This window comes from Solanum stenotomum, chromosome 5 (assembly GCF_019186545.1).
Source record: "Solanum stenotomum isolate F172 chromosome 5, ASM1918654v1, whole genome shotgun sequence".
NCBI lineage: Eukaryota > Viridiplantae > Streptophyta > Magnoliopsida > Solanales > Solanaceae > Solanum > Solanum stenotomum.
In genome coordinates this window covers 60,098,707-60,121,929 of record NC_064286.1, presented here as the reverse complement: position 1 = coordinate 60,121,929, position 23,223 = coordinate 60,098,707, and the positions used below count along the sequence as shown (strand labels likewise).

Here is a 23,223-nt window from a genome sequence, read left to right as displayed (position 1 = left end):
AAAAAAAATGTTCAAAATCTATACTAAAATATAACACTTATCTACCTTTTACCCAATAATATTTTAGAACTTTGAAATAAATAACTCAAATCTTCATATTAATAAATGAAGTATTTGAAAGTGTACCAAATGATGGATCATTTCTGTTTTCAAAACATAACAACTTGTCGAGTGTAATTTTAATGATATGCTTATATGTTTGTGGTTTTATATATATATTTGTAATTTAAAGATTGTTATATTAGATTAATATGTTGTTCTGTTTTAAAATTTAGAACCCACAAACATCAAATCCTGGTTCCGCCTCTGATGACATGTGTCTTTCATAAAAACTTGGAGAAATGGAAAGGACTAGCCGGATCCCTAAAGGTTGTAGGGATTCTAAATCATTTTCAACTATAACAAATATACCATTTTGATGCATTTTCAGAGCATATGTGATCTCACGTTTGAAGGGCGCAACACGTTATTTTCAAACTAGTGTTTTGGTGCCACATAACATTACCAATTTGAAAAACTTCTCTTCTTTAATAATATCCGTAAATTTAAATTAATCAAAGTTCAAAACGAATACGATATCAAATGGAAATCAAATGATGATATAATAAAAACATTTACGACAAACACCAAGTTGAGTTAAATTTATTTATCCAATATAAAATAAAACGCATAATGATACAAACATATATAGATTTGATTTTTTCTTTTCTTTTCAAGTTCTAATAAGAAATATACTAAGTTCAGGCCCTCCATTTCCATCGATATTCATCATATAAAAAGCTTCCGAATCACAATTCCCTACGACTCGTTCAAAATTGGCCCTCATATACATCAACTCACCTTCCGACTCGCCACCCTTCCGGCCATCACCCACAACCGGAATCACTCCGGCCCCAACTGACACATTCCGCACAGTGTGCAACACGTGCCTATCAGAATCCGTGCACACGCGGGCAAGCGCGTGCCCACACTTCCTTCCGTTACAATACATGGCCCACTTAGGTTCCTGGAGGAGCCTCAATTGCCTGCTGCCACGTGGCATTTTCTCACATTCCAACGCGATTCGGACCAGACCCGATGACATGTCTTTGACCAAAGTAGATGTTGAGATGGCGAATTCAATCAAAAGGCTCGGCTCTGATGATGTGGAATTATCTTGAATGGCGAAGCTGACGTGGCCTCTCCGGTTACCGAACAAAGTTCCGGTGACTTTCCGGCATGTATTAGGTGTAAAATGTGTAGGGAAATTAATAAACATGCATGTTGGAAGCATAGTATGGAAGGAAATAATTTTTAGAAGAGACTTGAAAAAATTAAAGTTGACTTTTATTGCACCGCGATTTTTTCGATGAATAAAAGAATTTGTATATGAGAAATTATCCTCAAAAGGGTGATGAATGATTGAAGAATTGGTTGAATTTAGGTAATTTGATGGAATTATAAGCTTGTTGGAGCTATTGCAACTACTTGTTCTTTGAAGGGTACTTGGAAATGTTTGTTCATATTGTTTCATTGTAAAGAAGAAGAAAGAAATTAAAATAAAATAAGAAAAAAGAGGACAAAAATTGAGAGAAATTAAGGAGAAAGATAGGTTGAAAAGATGATATATGATGATAATGTTTGGAAGTGGGCAATATATATAAAGGGAAAATAGTGAGAATTATGTGTTGTTTGGTTGTACAAAAATTTAAATAATGCCCATCATTTCATGTATTAATTCATTTTTTTTATGATTAAAAAAGTCTGAAGTCAAACCTTTATCATAATCTTCTAAACTCATGAATCATGACGATGAGTCTGTTCTTTTAACCTCACATATTGTAATTTCACAAGTTGGATTTAAGAAGGTAATCAAAATGTATGTGCACGACTTTGTTCTTATTTTGTGAAAATAGAGTGATTGATTTTGATAGATCATCAGTTTAAATTAATAGCAGGGCCAAAATTTTCACTAAGAGGTTCAAAATATGAAAAAGTAAGCACAAAAACTAGCCAAAAGGGGTTCATCATCTACTATATATACACAAAAAATAATTTTAATCATGTATAAATATAATATAATTTTTCGTCAAAGGAGATTCGATCGGATGATCCCCTAGCCCCAAACTAGCTCCACCCTTGGCTCAAATAGCACATATCATAAATCAAACCTTCTTCACTTAAATATTAATCTAAATTGTTTGCGCAGATTTCAAATTTATGACCTTTAAATTTAAAATTTTAGAATACAAATCCCCATTATTTTTAGGGTTGATCATTTCATGTGTCTTATTTATATACACGCACCAATTTTTTTTATGAGTTTAACCTATTTATACATTGATTTAATATATATAAAAGAATCTCATTATACTATTTAATCACTAAACGATAATTATAGGTAATTATTCATAAAGTCAATATTTATAATTTTAAAAAATAATGTAAGTTACCTATTATATTAAGTTATTAAAATGTTCAGATCATGTAAAAGAGTTTATATTGTCAGGATTTTAAAAAAAAATTATAATTGGTGATGATTAAGTGGTCCTGCAAAGCATAATCAAGATTACACGTGCAGCCGTTTGATGATTATAAATCATAATCTACCAAAAGCCTTTTGTGCCTTTGCCGGCTAGATTCTGATCTTGGCTAAGAATGGACGACTCAGATTACTTGAAGAGATGGAACATGATTACTTTGGTGGACTCTCTCAATAATTCTGTGTCATTTTATTGATCGCTGATCGTTAATTTGCTTCATCGAGAAATATTTAATTTTAGAAGTATTTTTTAAAAAAATATCAAATAAGAAAATGTTTTTTATAGAATTAATCTATGTTTAGCTATTTCATTTTGAGAATTACTTTTGTTAAGTTTGTGTTTGATCAATATTTTCAAAAAAATATTATAAGTGTCAAACTAAAATTAAATAAAAGTTACTACCATTGAAAAACATGAAGTTTAATATGATCATCTTATCTTAAAAAACTAAAAACACTTACTTCTTATAAATGATGCTTCTTTAATTTTTCACTTAAAAACTGTTTTTTTTTATTGTTTAGTTATGAAATTTTATTCTATCGATAATTTCTTGTTTTTTAATAGTATTAGATTGATCATCTCTCTCTTTAGTTGACAATTTCAAAGTAAATTATGTGGTCATTTTGATGAAAACAAAGCACACATTGAAGGGGATGACATCATTGGCATGCATGTATGAGGAGCATGCAGATATGCACGTAAGGGGCGGGGCGGAATTATAATTCTACTTACGAATTAAAAATTATGAACAATTTATTCAAAATCAATAAATTATTTTTAAAATATATATTTAAAAGCACGTAAACTTAAAATTCACAATTTTTATGTCTAGACACATAATTAGGTGTGGAGTAAAGGTCAAATCCCTTTTGTTAAAACATAAAGTCTCCTAATTGAGTAACTTAATATGAGATGATCATAATCATATGAATAAGATTCTTCATCCTCAAAAAAATATTTCGACTTTGAGGCTCGAGCCTCATAAGTGAAAGAACTTTTATAAATAGTGATTTCTTATTATTTAAGTTAGCCAGTCCAATAAGTTCTAAAGAAAATCTCAAATCACATATTTGCGTCAAATTCATGTTGTTCTCATTTAATCGTTGCAAGTTATAAAATTAGTAAAATTGCTATAGCAAGTCAACTAAGTAATCAAAATCTTCATCTTAAGTATTTAATTAATATTGGGACGGTTCCAAAATAGGCCTTTGTCTGGGTGCTATGGCCAATCAAGTTGGTAAAACTAACCCAATTATATTTAAGAGAATGATTAATCAATTGACCTTCATAATCAATCAGATCAGAAATTAATCTTATTTTCCAGATGCATTTGTCATCTTCATTTGACTTAATATATTCACATTGTTAAATTAAATAAAGCAAAATACGTCATGAACGCCAATATTTTCAACTAAATATAAAATAAAAATTCAACCATAACACAGTGTAAGTGACGCCAATATTTTCAACTAAATATAAAATAAAAATTCAACCATAACACAGTGTACGTGACGCCAATATCATGATTACTTAATGGAGAAATTAAAATTCAACAAAATATAAAATAAAACAATTTTTATATTTTATTCTGAAACTATTAACCCTTACCCCATAAATCAAACGCCCCCATGGTGTAAGGAACGAAGGAATTAATTGTTTTTCCAAGAAAGTAAATTTTGTCCTCTCGACATGTTTTAGAGACAAATAATTTCATATACTCCCTTGTCTAAATTTACGTAGTAAAATTTATATTTCGAGAGTCAAATTGTTCAAGTTTAATTGCGAATGTATGTATGGAATCTTAAGTATGTTGAAATAAATTTTATATGTTTGGAAACTACGTAAAAAGTAGTACAAGTCTCAATAACTGATAATTCAAAAGATGTATGAAAAATAATACGATAAAAATAGACTTGTTTGAATCTCAAAATTCGAAAATCAAATAAACTAGGACCGAGAGAGAATAATTTAAAAGGAAGAGAGAAGTAAAATGGAATTTTATTCACTGTAATATATCACAGCTAATATATAGTGGGATGGGATTTATTTTAATCAAAGTAAGATATCGTAGCTAATGAATAAACAAAGTAGATATATTTAATTAAATGGTCGACTTTTACAATTATTAATGAACACAGGGTTTGATAAAATAAATTAGGCATGCAAACGTAATGCAGGAATTGTGTGATTAAATTTAATCCACAATATTATGAACTCGTCGTCATTTACGTGACTAATTAAGTTAGGATTAGACTACATGATAATATTTAATTTAAAAAATCATTTGTTAAGAAGAAATGAGTTAATGACATTTTTGGTCCCTCAAATTAATGACAAATTTTAATTTTTAGATTTTGTAAGTAAATTTAATTTTTAATTATTTGAAATGTGCAGTTTTGATCCCTTTACTTAAGAATATTCACAAATTTCTGAATTATTAACCCTTTCGTCATCTAATTACCTACTTGTTACATTAAGTTGGTATTATTACTTCTTATTTGAGAATAAAATATGATTGTAAAAATAGTCTAAACTCTGGCATTAACATATTTCCTATGTATCAGGACCAAGGACACATAATTTAATTAATAATGATTAAATGTATTGTTTCATACATCACAAAGAACAAATTAAACTTTACCAATAATTAAGGAATCAAAAAGCTATTATTATCTCAAAAGAAATTATAAACATTTTAAAAGAAGAGATGACCAACAATAACAACGACAAAATATTAAGCAAAATTTCGTAAGTGATGTCTAGAGATATAGCGTGTAATAGTATATTTTATAAGGATGATGCGACTATTTTTAATAGACTCCCGACAAGTAAAACATACCAAAACAAGTTAGAAAAGAAAAGAAAGAAATACGTCAAAATACCAAATAAAAGTAGATCAATTAATTTCTCCTTCCTAAAGAGGTGTATATCTTCTTCCATAACAATACGAAACAATAGAATTGTTGGAGTAGATACACAAATCACCTTAAATTTAGAAAAATATTGATAGATTGAGTCACCTATACCTATTATGGGTGAGAGGTGATAAGTATCTAAATAAAATTAGTCAAGATGCGCGGCTAGTTCAGATATCACATCATTGGAAGAAAAAATAGAAATGTAAAGGTTGTCAAAAATAACTTGACCCGAAAAATTGATCCAAATTCGACCCGATTCTCCAGAAACAAGCTTTCGCCTCAGCCTATCGTCTGCCCTTATCTCCTTCTTTGTTTCCTGTTTCAATCTTCTCTACCAAAAACCCTGCAAAAACCTCCTTCAAATTCTGGAAAATTCTTAATTTTTATCAATTTTATCAACTTCAGTAAGTTCCTCAGACACCCTTTTCATTATACATGGCCATGGAATTATGTTCATCTTTCAAACCCAACTCATTTGATCTCTCCTTCTCATCTTCATTGTCACACTTTTCTATAAAAACCCATGTAAAAAGTTCCAATTTTGGTCCAAGATTTCATCTTTTAGCAGTTGCAGTAGACCCAAAAGGGCTCCCTCAAAATAGTCCCCAAAGACTTCTCAAAGAATTAGCTGAGCGTAAAAAAGTAGTATCCCCTAAGAGGAAAGTACCCCCAAAAAGATTCATACTAAAACCCCCTTTAGATGATGCTAAGTTAGCTGAAAGATTTCTCAATAGCCCACAGTTGTCTTTAAAGTCATTTCCACTTTTGAGTTCTTGCTTACCATGTTCAAGACTCAATAATGCTGATAAAACATGGATTGATGAGTATTTGATTGAAGCTAAACAGTGTTTAGGGTACCCTTTAGAGAGTTCTGAAAGCTATGGGGATGATAATCCAGCTAAACAATTTGATACTTTGTTGTATTTAGCATTTCAACATCCTAAGTGTGAGAGGACTAATGCTAGGCATGTTAGGTCAGGACATTCAAGATTGGGTTTTTTAGGGGAGTATGTTCTTGAATTGGCGATGTGCGAGTTTTTCTTGCAGAGGTATCCTAGGGAGTCTCCTGGTCCAATGAGGGAAAGGGTGTATGCATTGATTGGGAAAAGGTATATGCCTAGGTGGATTAAAAATGCCAGCTTGCAGAATTTGATTTTCCCATATGATGATATGGATAAGTTGAAACGATTGGATAGGGAACCGCCGGTCAAGTAAGTTGATATCTTGGTTCTTTGATTGACATTTGGTAGTTGCTATTTTAATTTCAGTTGGATACATTGCCTAGAAAAGCTCTGAACTTTATTAGTTTTAATTCATCATTTCATGTACATGCAAATTTTTTAGGTGGAACTGAATAGTTGTATTCATTTGGTTTTGTTTCGTCATGTCATACTCTTGAGCTATTTATTAGTAATCCTTGTGTGTATGCTTTACACTTTAGCAACACTATATTCCCCCACCTCTGAGCAGTCAACAGTAGATACTAGTTTCTTACTTCTTTCCTTGATAATCTTGCTAATGTGGCGTTTCTTAGTTGAAGAAAGAAAATAATGATCGACCTCTAAACACCATGGTCTATGAGTTTTACTTCCTAAAGTATGAGGTTTATTACACAATCCAAGTAGGCTTAGGTGCAGGCTTTGTTTTATGATAATAGTACGTGGAGTGGAAGTATCAGAACAATTCTGCAGAACACAGAAGAATGTGGTGCTGTTGGGAAGAGAAGAACTTTGATCAAGATTGCGTATTAAGTGGATCAACCAAAGATTAATACTGATTGAAAAAGTTTAGACTACATTTAGTCTTGATCTGGTGTAGTGATTAAAGTAGAAGTATCAACCTTTCAATCTATATGCTACAACAGGTTAGGATGCATAAAGTTCTTATGTCTGAAGTGGCCATTCTGGTTCATGAGTTTCAGCAGCTACTCTCCTATTTTTTAAGACATCGAAGTGAACAAACAAGAATTCCTCTTTGAAGAAGGTTTCTTTGGCATTGCCAAATTATGTTATACTTCGAAATTTGATCTATAATATAACTAGTTCATAAGTACGTGCACTGCATGAGTACAATGCAAGTATTATAGAATTTTGAACCAAATATTCTAAAAAAAATTGTTTGAACTATAGATCCTTACAACACAATATGTCTGAACATGATTAATATAGCCTGTTCTAGTCTGTAGTTGTTTCTTTGTACATTAATGTCAAGGAATGCATTTTAAGAGGCCCATCAACCTTATATGGACATTTTTGTCTATCAATACTTCACTTTGAGTCTTCCCACTTTTATGATAGTAATGGATTTATTCCATGTAACAATTCTCATTTGGTAGAACCTGTTTTATGATGCTCTTCAATGTCCTGATCTTTCTTTTCCGCATGATTTTTGTTTTCTTGTGATATTATTTAGCTACCTAGCTACTACCACTGCCTCATACTAGCTTGAATTCCATGATTACTTGACAGATCCGTGTTCTGGGCTTTGTTTGGAGCAATATACTTGTGTTTTGGAATGCCTGAAGTTTATCGGGTCCTATTTGAAGTTTTTGGAATGGATCCTGAGGCTGAAGACTGCCAGCCCAAATTGAGGAGACAGTTGGAAGATGTAGACTATGTCTCAGTAGAATTTGAAGGCAGAAAGCTTAGCTGGCAAGATGTTGCTGCGTATAAGGCAAGATCTGAACTTTTTATCTTATATAAATGTCTAATTTTCTCACCCAATCTTAAAGAGTGTTCTTTTTTGGATTAAATTCCAATAACTTAAAATACTGCGACAAGCATCAATATTAGCCTCCTTTTGAAGAAAAACAGGGGAAAAAGTAGGGAAAATGTACCTTTAGTTTGTTTAGGTTGTTACTTAGTTTGCAACTTTCAGAACTCTCTTGATCCTTTTTTAACTCTTTAAAGTTACCTTATAAAAAAAAGTAGGGAGAAGGAATAAGTCCCTTCAGTAGTATCAATCGCATTGTAAAAGCTAAGAATCACATGCAAAAGCTAGTATACCTGGTACATACGTGAATCTCTTGATATATTTTTGTAATGTTTTCTACTTTCTTGGTATACTTGTATACGGGTGCTTGTTCATTCTTCATATTAATGCATTTTTATTCACCTTAATATAAATTGCTTGCTCAAATATATCAGTGCAAACAATTGCAACTTGAAGAAAGGAAATGACCATCTGAACTCAAATTGCTTATTCATTTCTGTGTTTATGATTGACAGCCTCCAGAGGATGCTCTTTTTGCGCACCCAAGGGTTTTTAGGGCGTGTGTTCCACCAGGCATGCATAGGTTCCGTGGTAATGTATGGGATTATACAAGCAGACCTCAAGTTATGCAGACACTGGGGTACCCATTGGCTATGAATGATAGAATTCCTGAGATTACTGAAGCCAGAAACATTGAACTTGGACTTGGTTTACAGGTATTTACTCTTCAGGCTGTAGTTTGAACACAACAATCTGTGAGGAACATGTAAAAACCACTACTTTTTGTGGGCTCGAGTCATCAAGGGAGCAAATTACCTTATCAAAAAATAAATTGCTTGTATGGTTTTAAATTCTAAACTTAGTATACGTTTAACAAATAAGGAGTTATAGTAGAGTACAAACTGCATATGCCTTTACAGTGTAAGTTCCTCTTTAGCCTTTTGTAATTATTGATGCCATGCAACATTAACCATCTTCCGGAAGTCAATTATCAAATCCAATTTGTTGTTTACTCGGCTTTATATTATTGTTCCCCTCCCGTTATAAAGACCTTAAATTCTTTTACTCCATTTTGATTGACGTCTCGTTGTCTATGGTGTTTGTTTATATATCAGTATCATGATGTCTCTTTCCATAAGTCTATCAATGAGTATTGCAAAAACTAACCTATACTGCGAATTTTTCTGCTATATAAACTGCAGCTCGCTTTCTTGCACCCGTCAAAATACAAATTTGAGCATCCAAGGTTTTGCTTTGAGCGGCTTGAGTATCTTGGTCAAAAAATCCAGGTATGTGATAATGTTTCGGCTAGATTCATGTGGTTGCGTTGCTTTCTTTTGTTCCGTTTTCTAGTTTGTGTTTGGGACAGAATCTCAATACAGGAAAATGAAGCCACCTTTCTGTTTATGGATGACGATTAATCTAGAATGTACACTAATGCCCGCTGAGTCTGCTAAGCATCAAGTTCGATTGTAGAAAACGTTGATAGTTTCCTTCTCGTGATACAGGATTTGGTAATGGCGGAAAGATTACTTATGAAGCATCTCGATGCTCCTGGGAGATGGCTGCAAGAGAGACACAGGCGTGTTGTGATGAACAAATTCTGTGGGAGATATTTGCGAGAAAAGAATCTACATCGCTTTATCATATACAGTGAGGAGGTTCAGGATGCATTCGAGCACAATCGTAGGCTCAGGAATCCAGCTACAACTTCCGTTCAACAAGCTATCCATGGACTCTCTTACGCTATTTATGGTAAGCCAGATGTAAGACGCCTCATGTTTGAGGTTTTTGACTTTGAGCAAATCCAACCTAAGGCGGTATGAGTACTAACTAAGAAATGTTGTATTTTCTGTCTATCCCAATTTGTTGGCAGTGTTGTGTTATCGGTTTAGCCTTAACCTGTGTCGTTCTAGTCCAATCGTTTAGCTGCTCTTTCTAAGAGACGGGAATGTAAATAGAAAACATCTCCTGGGAAAGCCTCATCGACCTGATGGTTAGTGTAACAATAGTGACATTTGTCATTGGCATTGATAGGATAAGTTGTTTCGAGTGTTCATATTGGGAGATTTTGCCAGAAGAAAATTTTTGCATTGTAATCAAAATCACATATTGCCTTGTGTCCGCGTACTATAGGACCAGACTAGAACGAGTAGGCAGAGGTGAATTCAGGATCTAGAGTCGGAGTTGAAAAATGGTGTGACTTTTATTTTCTTTCTATCATGTGTGCAATTTATATTTTTAGGGTCAGACATGAATGATTTGAAATTGCGTTGATTTGGAGTTGAAATTTTGGCTGGACATATAATTTGAATTTTTTGAGTTGTATTTTTTTCCCCATAAACATAAAAGCCTCGCTATTTGTGAAAATTATTCAACTTTTGTAACTCTTAAATAATCTTATCAAACAAGCAAATAATAGTTCATAAACAAGGTATCAAAAAATCCTAAGGCGTCGAATTAATAATCATATATCTCTATGTCCTTTTTAAAAAATAAATATTTGTAATTACATGTTATTATATATTCTATGCAAGTGATCGGTTTGGTAGAGCTGTCAAAATGGGTTGGCCTAACCCAACCTTAACGGGCTAGAGAGTTATATGGGTTGGGACGGGCTGACCCTTTTAATTGAAGGGCCTATAAAATAGCAGCCCAACCCAGCCCTAAGTGGGCCACGGGTTGGGATGGATTGGCCTTTCAACCAAAAAACGGATAACATTTTCCTCTTAGAAAGAATACGAACGTTGATAAATTACACATACTTCAGTGAATATTTACAAAACAAATACATAATAGCCGAGATACAACATTCATAAGTGTCATTCGAGCAAAAAACATTACATGATCACTATTTTCATAAACAAGACAATAAAGGAGAAGTGAAAAATTAGGCATAAAAACAAAAGTAAAAGAGGTCAAAGATTCTTAGTTATAATGGAGTAATGGACTTGGGCTAATAAGGGCTAATAAGAAAATTTAGTGGGCTAATGACCCTAAAATGTAAAAGATATGTAAAAAATATAGTCTTGATGTTATATTGGTATTTTAAAATTATTTATTGACAAAATATTAACAAGTAAAACACTATTTAAAATATATATAATAAATATTTTTAAAATTCACATCCTGCGGGCTGGCCTCCGAGGCTTGTGGGTTGGGCCTACGAGGCCAGCGGGCCAAATGAGGCTGGGCTAAAAAGCCTCATTCCTAAATGGGTTGAAAAAATTGAGCGCAACCCCATCTAATTCAAGGGTTGGGTTGGGCCGGCCTAACGGGTCAAGCCCATTTGACATCTCTAGGTTTGAGTCATAAAAATAGAAAAAGTTCTAAAGGGGAATTTTTTTTTCTTAAATAAATTTTACGCGATACAAAATTTGATTAATCAGAAAACCTCAAGGCGAATACTAGACTCCGAATGAAAACCAAAAAAATACACAACATTAATGTGAGGGTCTTACAACTTTCTAGTGACATAGAAATATAGGTAGCGCAAAATGCCTAAAAACATAAACACAACAATAAATATTATGAAAATGTGAGTTTGTATTCAAGAAAATATTAATCTAAAATCATTAGATTCTCAGAATCATTTGAAGTGCATTCAATTTTTGGATTTCTTTTCTTCTGACTTGTAGCAACTGATAGTCTGCACAAATGAATAAAAAAAAAAACATATTAGCAACGATCGCCTAAACATAACTATAAGTAATTGTATATAAGTCATACGATGTTCGTAAATCATGTATATATCTGAATTCTTTTTTAGTCAAGAGAGAGTCTTGGAGCAATAATAAAGTTATCTTTATATGACCTCAGGGGGTTCGAGCTTTGGAAACAGTCACTAATACTTGCAATAAAATAGATTGTATACATCACGCTCATTAAAGTGCGACCCTTCCGAAATAAGAAAGGAAAAAACAGAAAGAAAAAGTTGAGTTCACATTACCCTAACCTCAAAGAAGTGTCTGAATTTTCTTCTCCAACTGATTTAAAATCACAAATAACTGTTGAATTTCCACCAGAAATTTTCCTTGCTGCTTCATAATTTTCAGGATAATGATTACAGGATTTGTGTCCAAGTTCCTCAATCTTAAATTTAAAAAAAAAATCAAAATATTAGACCATAATCAATATTCGAAAAATTAAAAACAAATAAAATAACAGTGTTTATTTAAGTTTCCAATAATGAATTAATATACCATTGTGGATAATGTTTACACTATCAGTATAATTTAACCTGTATTTTCTCTCCTGTCGGTCAAGATTTGAGTATATAGAAAAAAAATCACCTCGTGTTTTTTGTCTCCATACTACGATGAAACATAATTTAATATAACATGTTGCATTGTTTCCCTTTCTTATTTTTTTAAGCTTAAATATTCTTCCATTTACTTTAATTCAAAAGATTAATATATGTAATTACAATAATTAAAGTGTACCTGCAGATTTGATTTTTCAAGTAGCTCCAACAGTACTTGTTCCTGAAAAATTATAGACATGTTTTCAAAAGATGATTTAATTAACAATAATTAAACATAATTAATATTGATTAATGATGCTAGATGGATTAATTACCTTCTTATTCTTAACAGATAAAATGCCTTCAGTTAGTTGATGCTCTAATTGCTGCAATTCTTTGAAGTCCAGGTCATCTAGTTGTTTCCCCATCATCCTCCTTTATAAATATGTAAAATATTACGAAGAATTTAATTTATATATACTGACAATCAAGGTATCAAATGGACGGGTTAGAATAAATTTAGACGTTTTAAAATAAACGAAGTTATATTGATCCGCTCATACATTATTTGAGCTGAGATAAATAAACGAAGTTATACTAATCCACTCATACATTATTTGAGCTGAGATGAGTTGGATCAAGATGGGTAAACAATCGATCATGTCAAAATCCGTCCAACTCTAACAGTTTTTTTATTTTATTTTCTTATAACTTTTTTTAATTATCAAACGAAACCAACAAAACTATTTTTTTTCTTTATTATTGTTATATATAACATATCAAATAATATAAAATTTAAAAATATTTTGAAGAAATTCTCATAGGTCATTATTCTAGGCTACATATTTAGCTCAAATTAATCCAGCTTTTTCAGTAGTTAAATTAATGTGACACTGTTTGAATTTTGAGTCGATTTTTTTTGTTGTTGATCATGACTTTAACATATTTGGAAACTATATAAAAAGTACTATAATGCATAATAATTGACAATTTGAAATATTTAAAAGAAATAAAAAGATCGAAATCATTTTATTTTTGAAATTTAAAAGATATCACATAAATTAAAGACGAAGAAAGTAATGATCTTCAAATAGCTTACCCGGTAGCCTTTCGTAATTTTGCAACTTCAGCTTTCAAGGAATTCAATTCAGGCTGAAATTAATGAAAGGGAATATAAAGCAAATTAGTGACTAATTACTTCAATATTGATTACTTAATTAAGTAATTTAATTTAGATATAATCTAATACCTCTACCAAATTTTCAACTGTAGGATGCTCAAATGAATGTGAAGAATTGTTATATCTATCCACAATTTTTTCCATGCTGCACAAACATATATTAACATAGAGGAACAATAATCAAATTAAATGACAAATTACTACTTATTTACCAAAAAATGAAAATGTATATAATATCAAATAAGTGCCAAAAAAAATGGATTAATCACAATCACCTTACCTAACACTCAAGATTTCACCCAAAAAATTATTCTTTTTTTTTTCTTAATATAATTAAATTTAATAATTCAAATAAATAAGAAACACAAATCTCAAATTAAACAACAAATAAATTTAGTACTAATAATAATTTCATGGGGCTTGGAGAAGGGGATATACGCATATTTTATCTTATGCAAATATAAATTCGATTTTCAATAAACTCTCGACTGAAATAACACATTTCAAAGCTAAGTATACCTGGATTTAGAGCTAGCAAATTCATAAAGCCTATCAGTGTTGGAGAAAACAATAACACCAATTTCAGCATCACAAAGAACAGACAATTCTTCAGCTTTCTTAAAAAGTCCTGCTCTTCTTTTTGAAAATGTTACTTGTCTACTACTTATGTTCTCAATTTTCTTCATCTCTATTTTCCCTCTTCCCATTTTTTTTTTATTACAAAGTTTGAAAAACCCTAAGAAAAAAATTAAAATAAGAGAGGAAGAAAAGGATTTAAAAGAGTCTTGGTTTAGTTTTTTTTAATACAAATACAATGGATGTTATATAATTGCCAATGTGAACTGATTCATCATCTATTATATAGAAATAATATTATGGTTAAGTTGAATTTTTGGGTAAATGGTAATTAATTAATAGTACTACCTTAATTAGAAGGGAAAATATTGGATTTTCTAAATGTGGTAAGGTACCTTAAATATGGTTTTGCCGTCTTGCACTTTTGGTTTTCCCACTTACGGATTCTTTCTCTTTTCTATAAAAAGAATTGTTTAGATTATTCCTCTTTCCGATATTAGTTGTCCATCTTACTATAAATAATTATCTCAAATTATGATTTTTAAGGGGAGTGTAATAGGGTTGAAGGTCTTTCGAAAACAGTCTCTCTACCTTCACGAGGTAGTGGTGACGTCTGCTTATATTCTATCATCCCCAGACCTTGTGGATTTCACCGGGTATTTTATTGTTGTTGTAATAGGGGTGGAGCCAGCTTGGGCCTATTGTTGTAAAAATTATTTTTTATGTATATATAGTATATGCTAAACCTCCTTCAGCTAGCTCATGTGTTTACTTATTCATTTGAACCCTATATTAAAAATCATGGCTTCGTCATTAGTGTGTAAAGAAGAAAGTGGACAACTAATATGAAACAAAGGTAATATCATATAGATTTGGTATCCTCATTCTTGCCAACTTTTCATTTTCAAGAATGAAGGGATCTTTACACAAATAGCCAGTCAGATTCACTGTTTACTTTTGTTAAAACTAGTATACATAAATTATACTTTGATTATACACATATTATACGTGAAGCATACATATATTATACATTTGCCGATTATTTTTAGTTTAAGTGGTTGGGTAGGTGATAATTTAGGTTAATTCTTCTTTCCTCTTTTAGATAGAAAGCCTTTTACTTTGGTTTCTTAACGTGTTTGGTAAGTGGTAACTATGGAAAGTGGAAAGTAAAGGAAAATTTTGCAGTTTCTTTCTTGTTTTGTTAAAGTAAAGAGAAAAGGAAAGAGATGAAAATCAAGGAAAGTTTAAAAATGCAAGGAAATTATCTTCTTTTTGTGACCAATTCTTTGCTTGCACAAAACAAACCAACGTAGAGGAACAATCCGCAAAATGTAGCTAGCGTTTTACCATAAATTTTAAAAGTTTTATCTTTAAATATTTGTTTGGCCATGAAATTTTGTCAGATTTTGAAATTTTGATCTTCAAATATTTTCAAATTCCAAAAATTAGGACAAGCCTATTTTTGGGACTTCCACAAACAGAACTTCAAAAAAAAAAAAAATGCAAACAAAATACATGTCCAAACACAACTTCTAAAACTCGACATTTTCAAGTTTCAACTACAAAAGAGACAGGAGCTTAATTTACATAAATATGAAGTTACAACAAAAGGATTAAACTAAGTAAAAGGCCAAATTTGGCAGCAGAACAGGCACCAATGGCTTTGTTGAAGTAAACCATAGTGCTATCATATAATGTCAATGGCAACATGATCTGTAGCAACTACAGATGTAAATTATAATGCTGCCAGCACCTATCATGTCGATGGCGATGCAGGGGTGTATGACATAATCAGGTAGACAGTGCTATACACGTGCAAACAGCAGCGTAGAGAGCTGTGTTCTTCAGACACCGGTCCATATGGGCTTAAATCTCCACGTGCAATTTCTGCAGCAGAAAAGGTTCCAGAAAAAGTAATCTCAGGGAAGTTCTCCATGAACGGTGAGCAATCAAGGATAGGCTGAAGAAAAAACTCGCCACGACCACAGCAAGAGAACATGATACAACCAAAAACTGACTTCTTCTTGCTATTTACATTGTTACTAGTAGAACGACCAGCATTTTGGTGGTCGAGATCTCGCTTCAAACATGTTAAGTTGTTTGATGCATTGTTGCAAGAATCACGTGTAGCATTAGCATTCGCAAGGTAGAATTGGAAGGAGTCTCCACTTCTGATTCCAACACCGTTAACATACAGATACTCCTCATCCCCTCTGCAAGATTTTATGTTGAATTACAAAATGAAGGGAAAATAAAGCATAAATAGGTCTTCAACATTGTTTGATTTCAACTAAAAAGTGTTGACAAGCATATCCATGGGCATAAAGAAGTAAAACCGAAGAATAGGAGGGCTCCATGCTTCTATTCACGGCCAGCATGCTCTACACATTATCCACCTCCCAAACAAATAACGTGACGAAAATTAAGACTAGAACTGAACACAAGGCTGAAATGATATAATTTTACAATATACTTAATAAAAGAAAAATATCATTTCCAGTAAAACAACAAGAAGTGTGTTTGAACTTTCAAAAACAAATAATGCTTGAGCATTAAAAAGTTAAGACGACCTTCTCCATGAATGTAATCTAAAAGATTTCAATATCACGAGTTGCACATTGAAAAAAGGATCAAGCCTGAGCACTATAACTTACCTTAAAACCTCATGGAATTCCTGCAAATATATCCAACTTGCTCTTTCCTTCCCAATTGAGCACTTTCTTCTTTTAGAGACTCCAATATAGAGAGCAGAACAATAAAGATCACCTCCAAACTGGTGGAAGTGAAATCAGAAAGAAAAGTGAGAATTATCTTCATTGCTTCGATATGCACTGAATTGAAGCTACTTAACTAAACAATTTTGAAAAAAACAATAAAGTATGTCACTTCAATTCAACTTCAACTACTCCTTTTCAAACTTCAACCGAATCAACGTTTAAGCAAACAAGACAACTATCTCCAACTAGGTAGTACCTTCACAAAATACTAGGCTTCGTACATAATAACTTTCTAAACCATTTAGGGATATCGTACAATCAGAAATATAATTAGATTATCATTGCTTCACTTTGAATATACCTTTTCCATGCGACCAAGAGTCAAAAGATATTGCCATCTTTGATTTGTACCAACTGGCACAGTGGAATGGTCTGGGATTTTGTGGGTGGGGTATTTGAGGGTGGGAAGGGTATAACGCTTTCTCCGAAGGGATATGAATTTAACACGTGGAAAATTCTGGTGTGTCTAAGACCAATAGGCAAATGTGCATCTTGCTAAACCCACCAGCCCTCTTTTCTCATGCTCTTTCGCCTAATGCCAGTGCCTCTATGTGTGTGTGTGTGTGCGCGCGCGTTGGGGGGGNGGGTTCATAGAGAGAGATGGAGTTTTATGATTCAGTGGCCCAGCACTATCTCAACTTCAAGACTTAGTTAGCTGTGATGGAAGTATCAAAGGGAAACGAAAGACAACATATTACTATTAGGCGGTGTTCAAATACAATACTCTTTCCTTTCCTCTCCTTTCATTAGGGAAAAACCAACTGTGAATTACTTCTTTCTATAACTAGCTACTTAAATAGTTGGATCTAAATAACTGACTACAATCTACATTACAAGTTGTTTCCTCTGTTGCGCCGTACTGCTTGCTTTGAAACCTATTCGGATGGCTCGAGATACGATACGCTTTGCTTTCTTGTTGCGTGAAAGTGCTTGAGCGACCTTCGGGAAAGATTTTTAGTGGGGAAGGCAGCCCAGTCGTCCATCTTATCTTAGAAATTGCCTTATTAAGGTCCCATCCGTCGTAACCCTTACACTGCATTCTAGCGAGTTTTAAGTTTTATTCCATCTTACCTCATCATAGATCTGATCTAACATAGTCAGACCATCAAGACTTTCAACTTGTGCTTCTCTTTTCGCTGTGAGCCAAGTAGAAAAGTCTCTAGGTCTCTCCTTGACCGCAACAGACTTGTAGGTAGGCCCAATTTGGGCAATGCCAGGGGCTAGCACTACATGAAATTGAGTTTCCCCAACACCTGCTTCCAAGTCCAAGGAAATGGCAGCAATAATAAACATCCCAGAAATTTGACAGAGTAATCAGAAAGCAAGGCGATAATAAATAGAAAAAAGGTCTACAGACTGTCAATTACAGCTATGGATATAAATGCCAGAAAAAAAAATCTTTGATTTCCGGTTAAGAAAATAATCTTTGAGCATTTAATTCTTCCAGATGGTTAAGAAAATAATCTTTGAGCATGAGGGGAAAGATCTCATTTCCGGCCAATCAGACTTTTTTGATACTATTCATGGTATTTTTTAAGTTGAAGAAGATGCGGTTAGAGTAGCTAACTAAAATAACTTGCTAGTTGACAATACTTTGCTGTTAGTTATGAGTTATGACTTAACTTGAGATGCTCTCTTGTTTTTTGTTAAATAGTGAATTTTTACTTGGTGTACTGAATACTGATTAGTCATGCGATTCACTAATTATGAATAGCTAAATCGTGGATTAATATCTTTGTTTATGTCTTAAATTTAAATAACTCTACTTTTCCACTTTCACTTTGTTTAAGTGATCTTATTTCAAAGTTACATTCTTTATTTCAAGAGTTATTGTCCTTGTTCTGAGGTTAGTTCTTTTCTTTCAATATATTTTTGATTCTTTTAGTTCTATTTATTCTATTGTAATATGTTTTTAATGTTTAGTTTCTATTTTGTTGTCTTCATAGGAGGAATGGAAGAGTAATCCCATCTTGAAGAATGAAAGATTGAATTTTACATTATACATGTAAGTTTATCACAAAATATCTCTCAAACTTAGAATATCTTTATAACTCTATTTTTGTAATGTTGAATTTTATTTAGCCAAATCCCCGCACCCGTATCCATACTCGGATACATCCCCTCAAATCTTAAAATTTGGATTTTGCCAAATCCGACTCTCGCATCCGCACCCGAATCAGAGCAACATAGTCCTAGGTCATACCCATTCAGTGTAGCTGGGAAATTGTCTTTTATCCCTTTCTCGTCTTTTAATACTTATTAGCACGTCAGATTTTTATGCACATGTACAAGGATAAGGGAGATGTTGTCTGCTTTCTACTCTTTTGTTAATTATTAGTTAAGGAAATAATCTGATTTGAAAAGTCGAGTCAAATTTATCGCTTTCTTTGTAATTCAATGGGTAATTTGATGTTTTATCAAAAGAAAAAATTCAATGGAATTGGGAACTTCAAAGATGCTAGCACCAAGACAAGTTTGATGTCAAGTCCTTCAAAGTTTTTAAGGGGAAAAACATGTGTATATATATCTTGAAAAACTTATAACTAACAGTGCACCCATAAAGAGATCAGAAGTGCACCTTGGGCTGTTGGTGTAAGCCAAAGCACCCACCCGCACGACTAGGGATTGATTCTGGCTAGAACCCCATTTCATTGTTTTTTTTTATAATTTTTTGATTTAGAACGCTTATTTATAACATTAATTAAAATTGCTAGATCAGGGATTCGAACTCATGACCATCCAATACTCTTATTATAACAAAATGAAGTTCAAGTATTAGCTTAGAACTCATATTTATGTTTAACATTTTCCGTATTGTTCAAGCCATTAGTGAACAATCGAATACAACATTATCGTTAATCGTCATTGAAAGTTCTGCTAACACCTAAATTAAGATAATATTGATGCTCTCGCAGTCTTCAAATTTTAGGTTCGCCTTTGCCTGCATCACAACTCAACAGACCACAACATCATAAGTCAATTCTTTTCCACTTGAAGCCTACTCATGTCTTTTTGTAGTATTGTTTACTTTTGTATACACCTTATACAGTGTACACAGGTTTTCTCATCACTTCAATAAACTATTATCTTCTTTAATTCTTTTATTGTTAAGGTAAAATTATAAATTCATTAATTAAAGAAACTAATCTCTTTGGAAACAAAAGCAGTTCATAATTTAAAGCTCAATTGCGAAGTTTCAGCTGAGAAGCAATGCATACCAGGAGGATTGCCAGTATCCCTGAGAAAGGAAAGAGCAACAGCAGCGGAACTGTATTCTGCGTCATTAGAATGGTTTCCTGCGGCTTCCCCTTGGTATAAGAACTGTGAACCTCCTTCACCCACAATTACAGTCTCTGGGCAAAAGGCATAATCTACAAAAAGTAAAGAATGCACGGAAATATAACTTGAGTTTTCGTAATGTTTATCACAGAATCGAGTAGACAACACTGCCTCCTTTTTGTCATAAAACATTGGTGATTTATGGTAACAGTAAATTTAAGAAAATAAAGTTTATCATGAAAGGAAAGCAAGAAAGCTTGTTGATTAGAAAGTAAAAGCTCACCCAACTTTTGAAGAACCGGTTTCATGTCAGTTTCATGATCCTACCACCAACATGTAAATGACTTTTATGAGATTTAAAATGAACCCAAAAGAACAGCTAAATTACAAATAGAGAGCAGAAAGCAGCGTATTCCAAAAAGTGTTTCCAACTTTTAACGCAATCCAATGTGAACTGATTAGCGTGCGTGTTGTACATGTCCTGATTCCATCGGCATTAGGCTACATTTATCGCTATATCCACAATGTGTCATTGATTTGACGTGTAAAGATCAAAGCTTCTTTCTTTTAGATAGAAAGAAAAAAAATAAAGATAATGAGACAACCGACTTACAGAAAATAACAGAATAGCCACCGGTGATGCGGAACCAGAAACAGAGGACGAGCATTCCCTGATATTTCGCACAAGTTCATCAATCATGAGTGCTTGAGTTCCCTGACATTTGTGCTCACCGAATTAATTTAACCCATTACAAATTAAGTTAGCACAATTTCCATTTAGATCGAAACTAGATAGAAAGTTCATCATAAAACTGAATTCCATAATTTGAAATCAACTCCCATAGTAAAAGTTCAGCATCCTCTCAATATCACAGATTTATTTCTAAAATATGTTAGGGTAGTATTTAAAGTAAAATGTTACCTGAGTTTTCGATAACAATGGGATCAAACTGACTTTCAATCCTGGAAAGAAACCAACTGTAAGTAAAACTCCATGGTTCTCATTCCCATGATCAGGATGAGCCTCGTCATTCTCAATAAATTGCCATTGAACCTGGAGAAATATCTTCTTCAATTCTCATAACAAAAGCATATAAATTTGACCCAAAAAATTATTTTTAGTCTTGGCCTCTTAACTGACCTCTTCAAATTCATCATTAACAGCATTGCAACCGAAAATTCCTTGAGATATCAGAGTAATAATTGGAATTCTGGACCCTAATTTTCCAGTTATCTGCAAAATAATAACATCCATCAATCATACAACTGCATATAGAGCTTATTTCTAATGTAATCAAGAACAAAACTTTTGCAAAAGACAGCAACATACAACATTTGAAAATGTAAATAGATTTAAAAGAAACTATATATATGATCTTTAATCAATTAAAAAGATAGAAGAGCACATACGAGCTGGTGAGCTTGTTGCAAGCTAAAAGTAGGACCAATGGAAGCAATGGCAAACTGAGGTCGAACAGGTTTCGACAAAACCTTGTCAACAGCCTCATGCACAGCATCCTACATCAGAATTGAATTTATAAGTCACTCATTCTAGAGAAATTCAAGCAAAAAGAACAATTCTTCGTAAGCATTGACGGATTCAGGATTTAAACTAAACAGTTTCAACTTATTACATTTTGAAAGTTACGAATTTAGACCTAATTGTTGCAAATTTACTGAATTTTTATACATGAATTTATATTAGGCGTTGAAAGTACTGAATTTAGATGAACTCGATTATAAGTTCAGACGAGAACCTGGAGAGAAGGATTGATAGATAGAGCAGACGAGAGGTTAGGGAGAGAGAGGAGGCTAGTGATAATGAGGTTCCATGAGCGGTTAACACAAGCGGCGTTTGCACAGGCTAAGGCTGGAAGACGAGAGAGGACGTTATGGAGAAGGTCGTCACCGATTGAATCAATCGTTGCCTCCATCTCCACCGCCGCTCTCTGCCTCAGTTCCGCCATTTCACGGTGGTCGGGAATTGAATTTCGAACTCCACCGTCGCGTCTTTGAGTCGGTGGTAATCAGCGGGAAATCCCCAACTGTTGGTAAAAAGTACTAAAAGGTCGTCAAAGAAATGACTTGAATCATTTTTGTGAAGTTGAAGACAAAAAACACACATTAATTATATTTTTTTCTGAGTTTCATACGTCAATTATTCATTGTTCTATATCTAAATAAGTATTATATTTAACAAGTTCTATTTCTCAATTATCACTTTGTTGTATTAGAACACATATTGATATTGAATTTACCTACATGTTATTGATTTGGAAAAAATATCTAGCTAACTCAATATCAAGACATGTTTTAATATAAAATAAAAAGTGAATTTAAATAGGTAATAAAACAATAAATAATTTAAGTATAAAACTAGTTTAAAAAAAAGTGATAATTAGGTGTGTTTTACTTTTCTCTTTTGTGAAAGAAATATAATATAAAATTCTTGTTTTATTTTGAAATATTTTTAAAATACTTAATTATGGAGAGTATAAGTTTTTTTTTTTTTTTTTTTTTTTTTTTTTTGCAAATTTACCACTAGATAGTGTCTAGTGGCCTTTTATTAAACATAAAAAATATCAATAGGGATAAGTGCAAGCAAGGGGGGCTAGGCCTTATCTTACTAATCCTAATGAAGTGTCTACTACCTAACAAGCATGAAGAAAATAAGAGCTAGAGAGAACTAAGTATTTTCTGATCACCACAGAGTTTGTAATACACTCCATGATGATATTACCAATGAGGATGCTTAAATAATGTAAAAATATGCCAATCAAGAAGAAAGTTGAGTTATCAGCCTCAAACTTTCTATTGCAAACGCATGAATTAAAAAAGATTGATTGCCCATCAAAAGTAACTTGAAGTATTTTTCTCTTGTCTTCTTCTTCAAACCTATCCAACAACACTTGATAATTCATACTTTCTTTATGGATTTATTGGACCTTGTTGAACCTATTGATACTGTCAAATGGTTCTGCTTTGCCTGTCGCATCGGTAGGTGCCTTGGAACAAA

General features: G+C 32.6%; 4 protein-coding genes across 5 annotated transcripts; 1 reads left to right on the top strand and 3 right to left on the bottom strand.

The window, feature by feature from the left end:
- Window positions 1-623: 623 nt before the first annotated feature.
- LOC125865667 (protein MIZU-KUSSEI 1-like) lies at window positions 624-1,603 on the bottom strand. The gene has a single exon (XM_049545872.1). It carries the CDS (start codon window positions 1,511-1,513, stop codon window positions 713-715), a length of 801 nt encoding a protein of 266 aa, XP_049401829.1. The 5' UTR covers window positions 1,514-1,603; the 3' UTR covers window positions 624-712.
- A 4,144-nt stretch (window positions 1,604-5,747) lies between these two features.
- On the top strand, window positions 5,748-10,423 carry LOC125865577 (ribonuclease III domain-containing protein RNC1, chloroplastic). The gene is made up of 5 exons (XM_049545778.1): window positions 5,748-6,651; window positions 7,909-8,113; window positions 8,668-8,868; window positions 9,355-9,441; window positions 9,661-10,423. The coding sequence occupies exons 1-5, from the start codon at window positions 5,876-5,878 to the stop codon at window positions 9,976-9,978; spliced, it is 1,587 nt and encodes a 528-aa protein (XP_049401735.1). The 5' UTR covers window positions 5,748-5,875; the 3' UTR covers window positions 9,979-10,423.
- A 1,253-nt stretch (window positions 10,424-11,676) lies between these two features.
- Window positions 11,677-14,285, bottom strand: LOC125865321 (MADS-box transcription factor 23-like). The gene is made up of 7 exons (XM_049545524.1): window positions 14,095-14,285; window positions 13,645-13,720; window positions 13,495-13,547; window positions 12,731-12,830; window positions 12,595-12,636; window positions 12,102-12,244; window positions 11,677-11,801 (listed from the first exon to the last, which is right to left on the bottom strand). Exons 1-7 carry the CDS (start codon window positions 14,280-14,282, stop codon window positions 11,714-11,716), a joined length of 690 nt encoding a protein of 229 aa, XP_049401481.1. The 5' UTR covers window positions 14,283-14,285; the 3' UTR covers window positions 11,677-11,713.
- Window positions 14,286-15,669: 1,384 nt separating this feature from the next.
- Window positions 15,670-22,274, bottom strand: LOC125865922 (F-box/LRR-repeat protein At5g63520-like). 2 transcript variants are annotated; one of them, XM_049546184.1, is made up of 10 exons: window positions 21,965-22,274; window positions 21,618-21,725; window positions 21,349-21,441; window positions 21,130-21,261; window positions 20,821-20,922; window positions 20,491-20,530; window positions 20,147-20,299; window positions 18,000-18,181; window positions 16,806-16,924; window positions 15,670-16,364 (listed from the first exon to the last, which is right to left on the bottom strand). In XM_049546184.1, exons 1-10 carry the CDS (start codon window positions 22,172-22,174, stop codon window positions 15,908-15,910), a joined length of 1,596 nt encoding a protein of 531 aa, XP_049402141.1. In that variant the 5' UTR covers window positions 22,175-22,274; the 3' UTR covers window positions 15,670-15,907. The 2 variants fall into 2 exon arrangements, with proteins under 2 accessions (XP_049402141.1, XP_049402140.1); XM_049546183.1 differs by having other exon boundaries at window positions 18,000-18,184; window positions 21,965-22,260.
- Between the last annotated feature and the right edge of the window lie 949 nt (window positions 22,275-23,223).

Bases quoted from the DNA above. Each gene is read 5' to 3' on its own strand.
- LOC125865667 (XM_049545872.1), bottom strand. From the start codon at position 1,513: ATGAAACAATATGAACAAACATTTCCAAGTACCCTTCAAAGAACAAGT.
- LOC125865577 (XM_049545778.1), top strand. From the start codon at position 5,876: ATGGCCATGGAATTATGTTCATCTTTCAAACCCAACTCATTTGATCTC. The intron at 8,114-8,667 runs GCAAGATCTGAA...TATGATTGACAG, and splicing joins AAGATGTTGCTGCGTATAAG to CCTCCAGAGGATGCTCTTTT. The intron at 8,869-9,354 runs GTATTTACTCTT...TATAAACTGCAG, and splicing joins AACTTGGACTTGGTTTACAG to CTCGCTTTCTTGCACCCGTC.
- LOC125865321 (XM_049545524.1), bottom strand. From the start codon at position 14,282: ATGGGAAGAGGGAAAATAGAGATGAAGAAAATTGAGAACATAAGTAGT. The intron at 13,721-14,094 runs GTATACTTAGCT...ATGTTTGTGCAG, and splicing joins TTTGCTAGCTCTAAATCCAG to CATGGAAAAAATTGTGGATA. The intron at 12,245-12,594 runs GTACACTTTAAT...TTTAAATTTAAG, and splicing joins TTGAAAAATCAAATCTGCAG to ATTGAGGAACTTGGACACAA.
- LOC125865922 (XM_049546183.1), bottom strand. From the start codon at position 22,174: ATGGCGGAACTGAGGCAGAGAGCGGCGGTGGAGATGGAGGCAACGATT. The intron at 21,726-21,964 runs GTTCTCGTCTGA...ATTCTGATGTAG, and splicing joins CTATCAATCCTTCTCTCCAG to GATGCTGTGCATGAGGCTGT. The intron at 20,531-20,820 runs GTAAGTCGGTTG...TGTTGGTGGTAG, and splicing joins TGGCTATTCTGTTATTTTCT to GATCATGAAACTGACATGAA.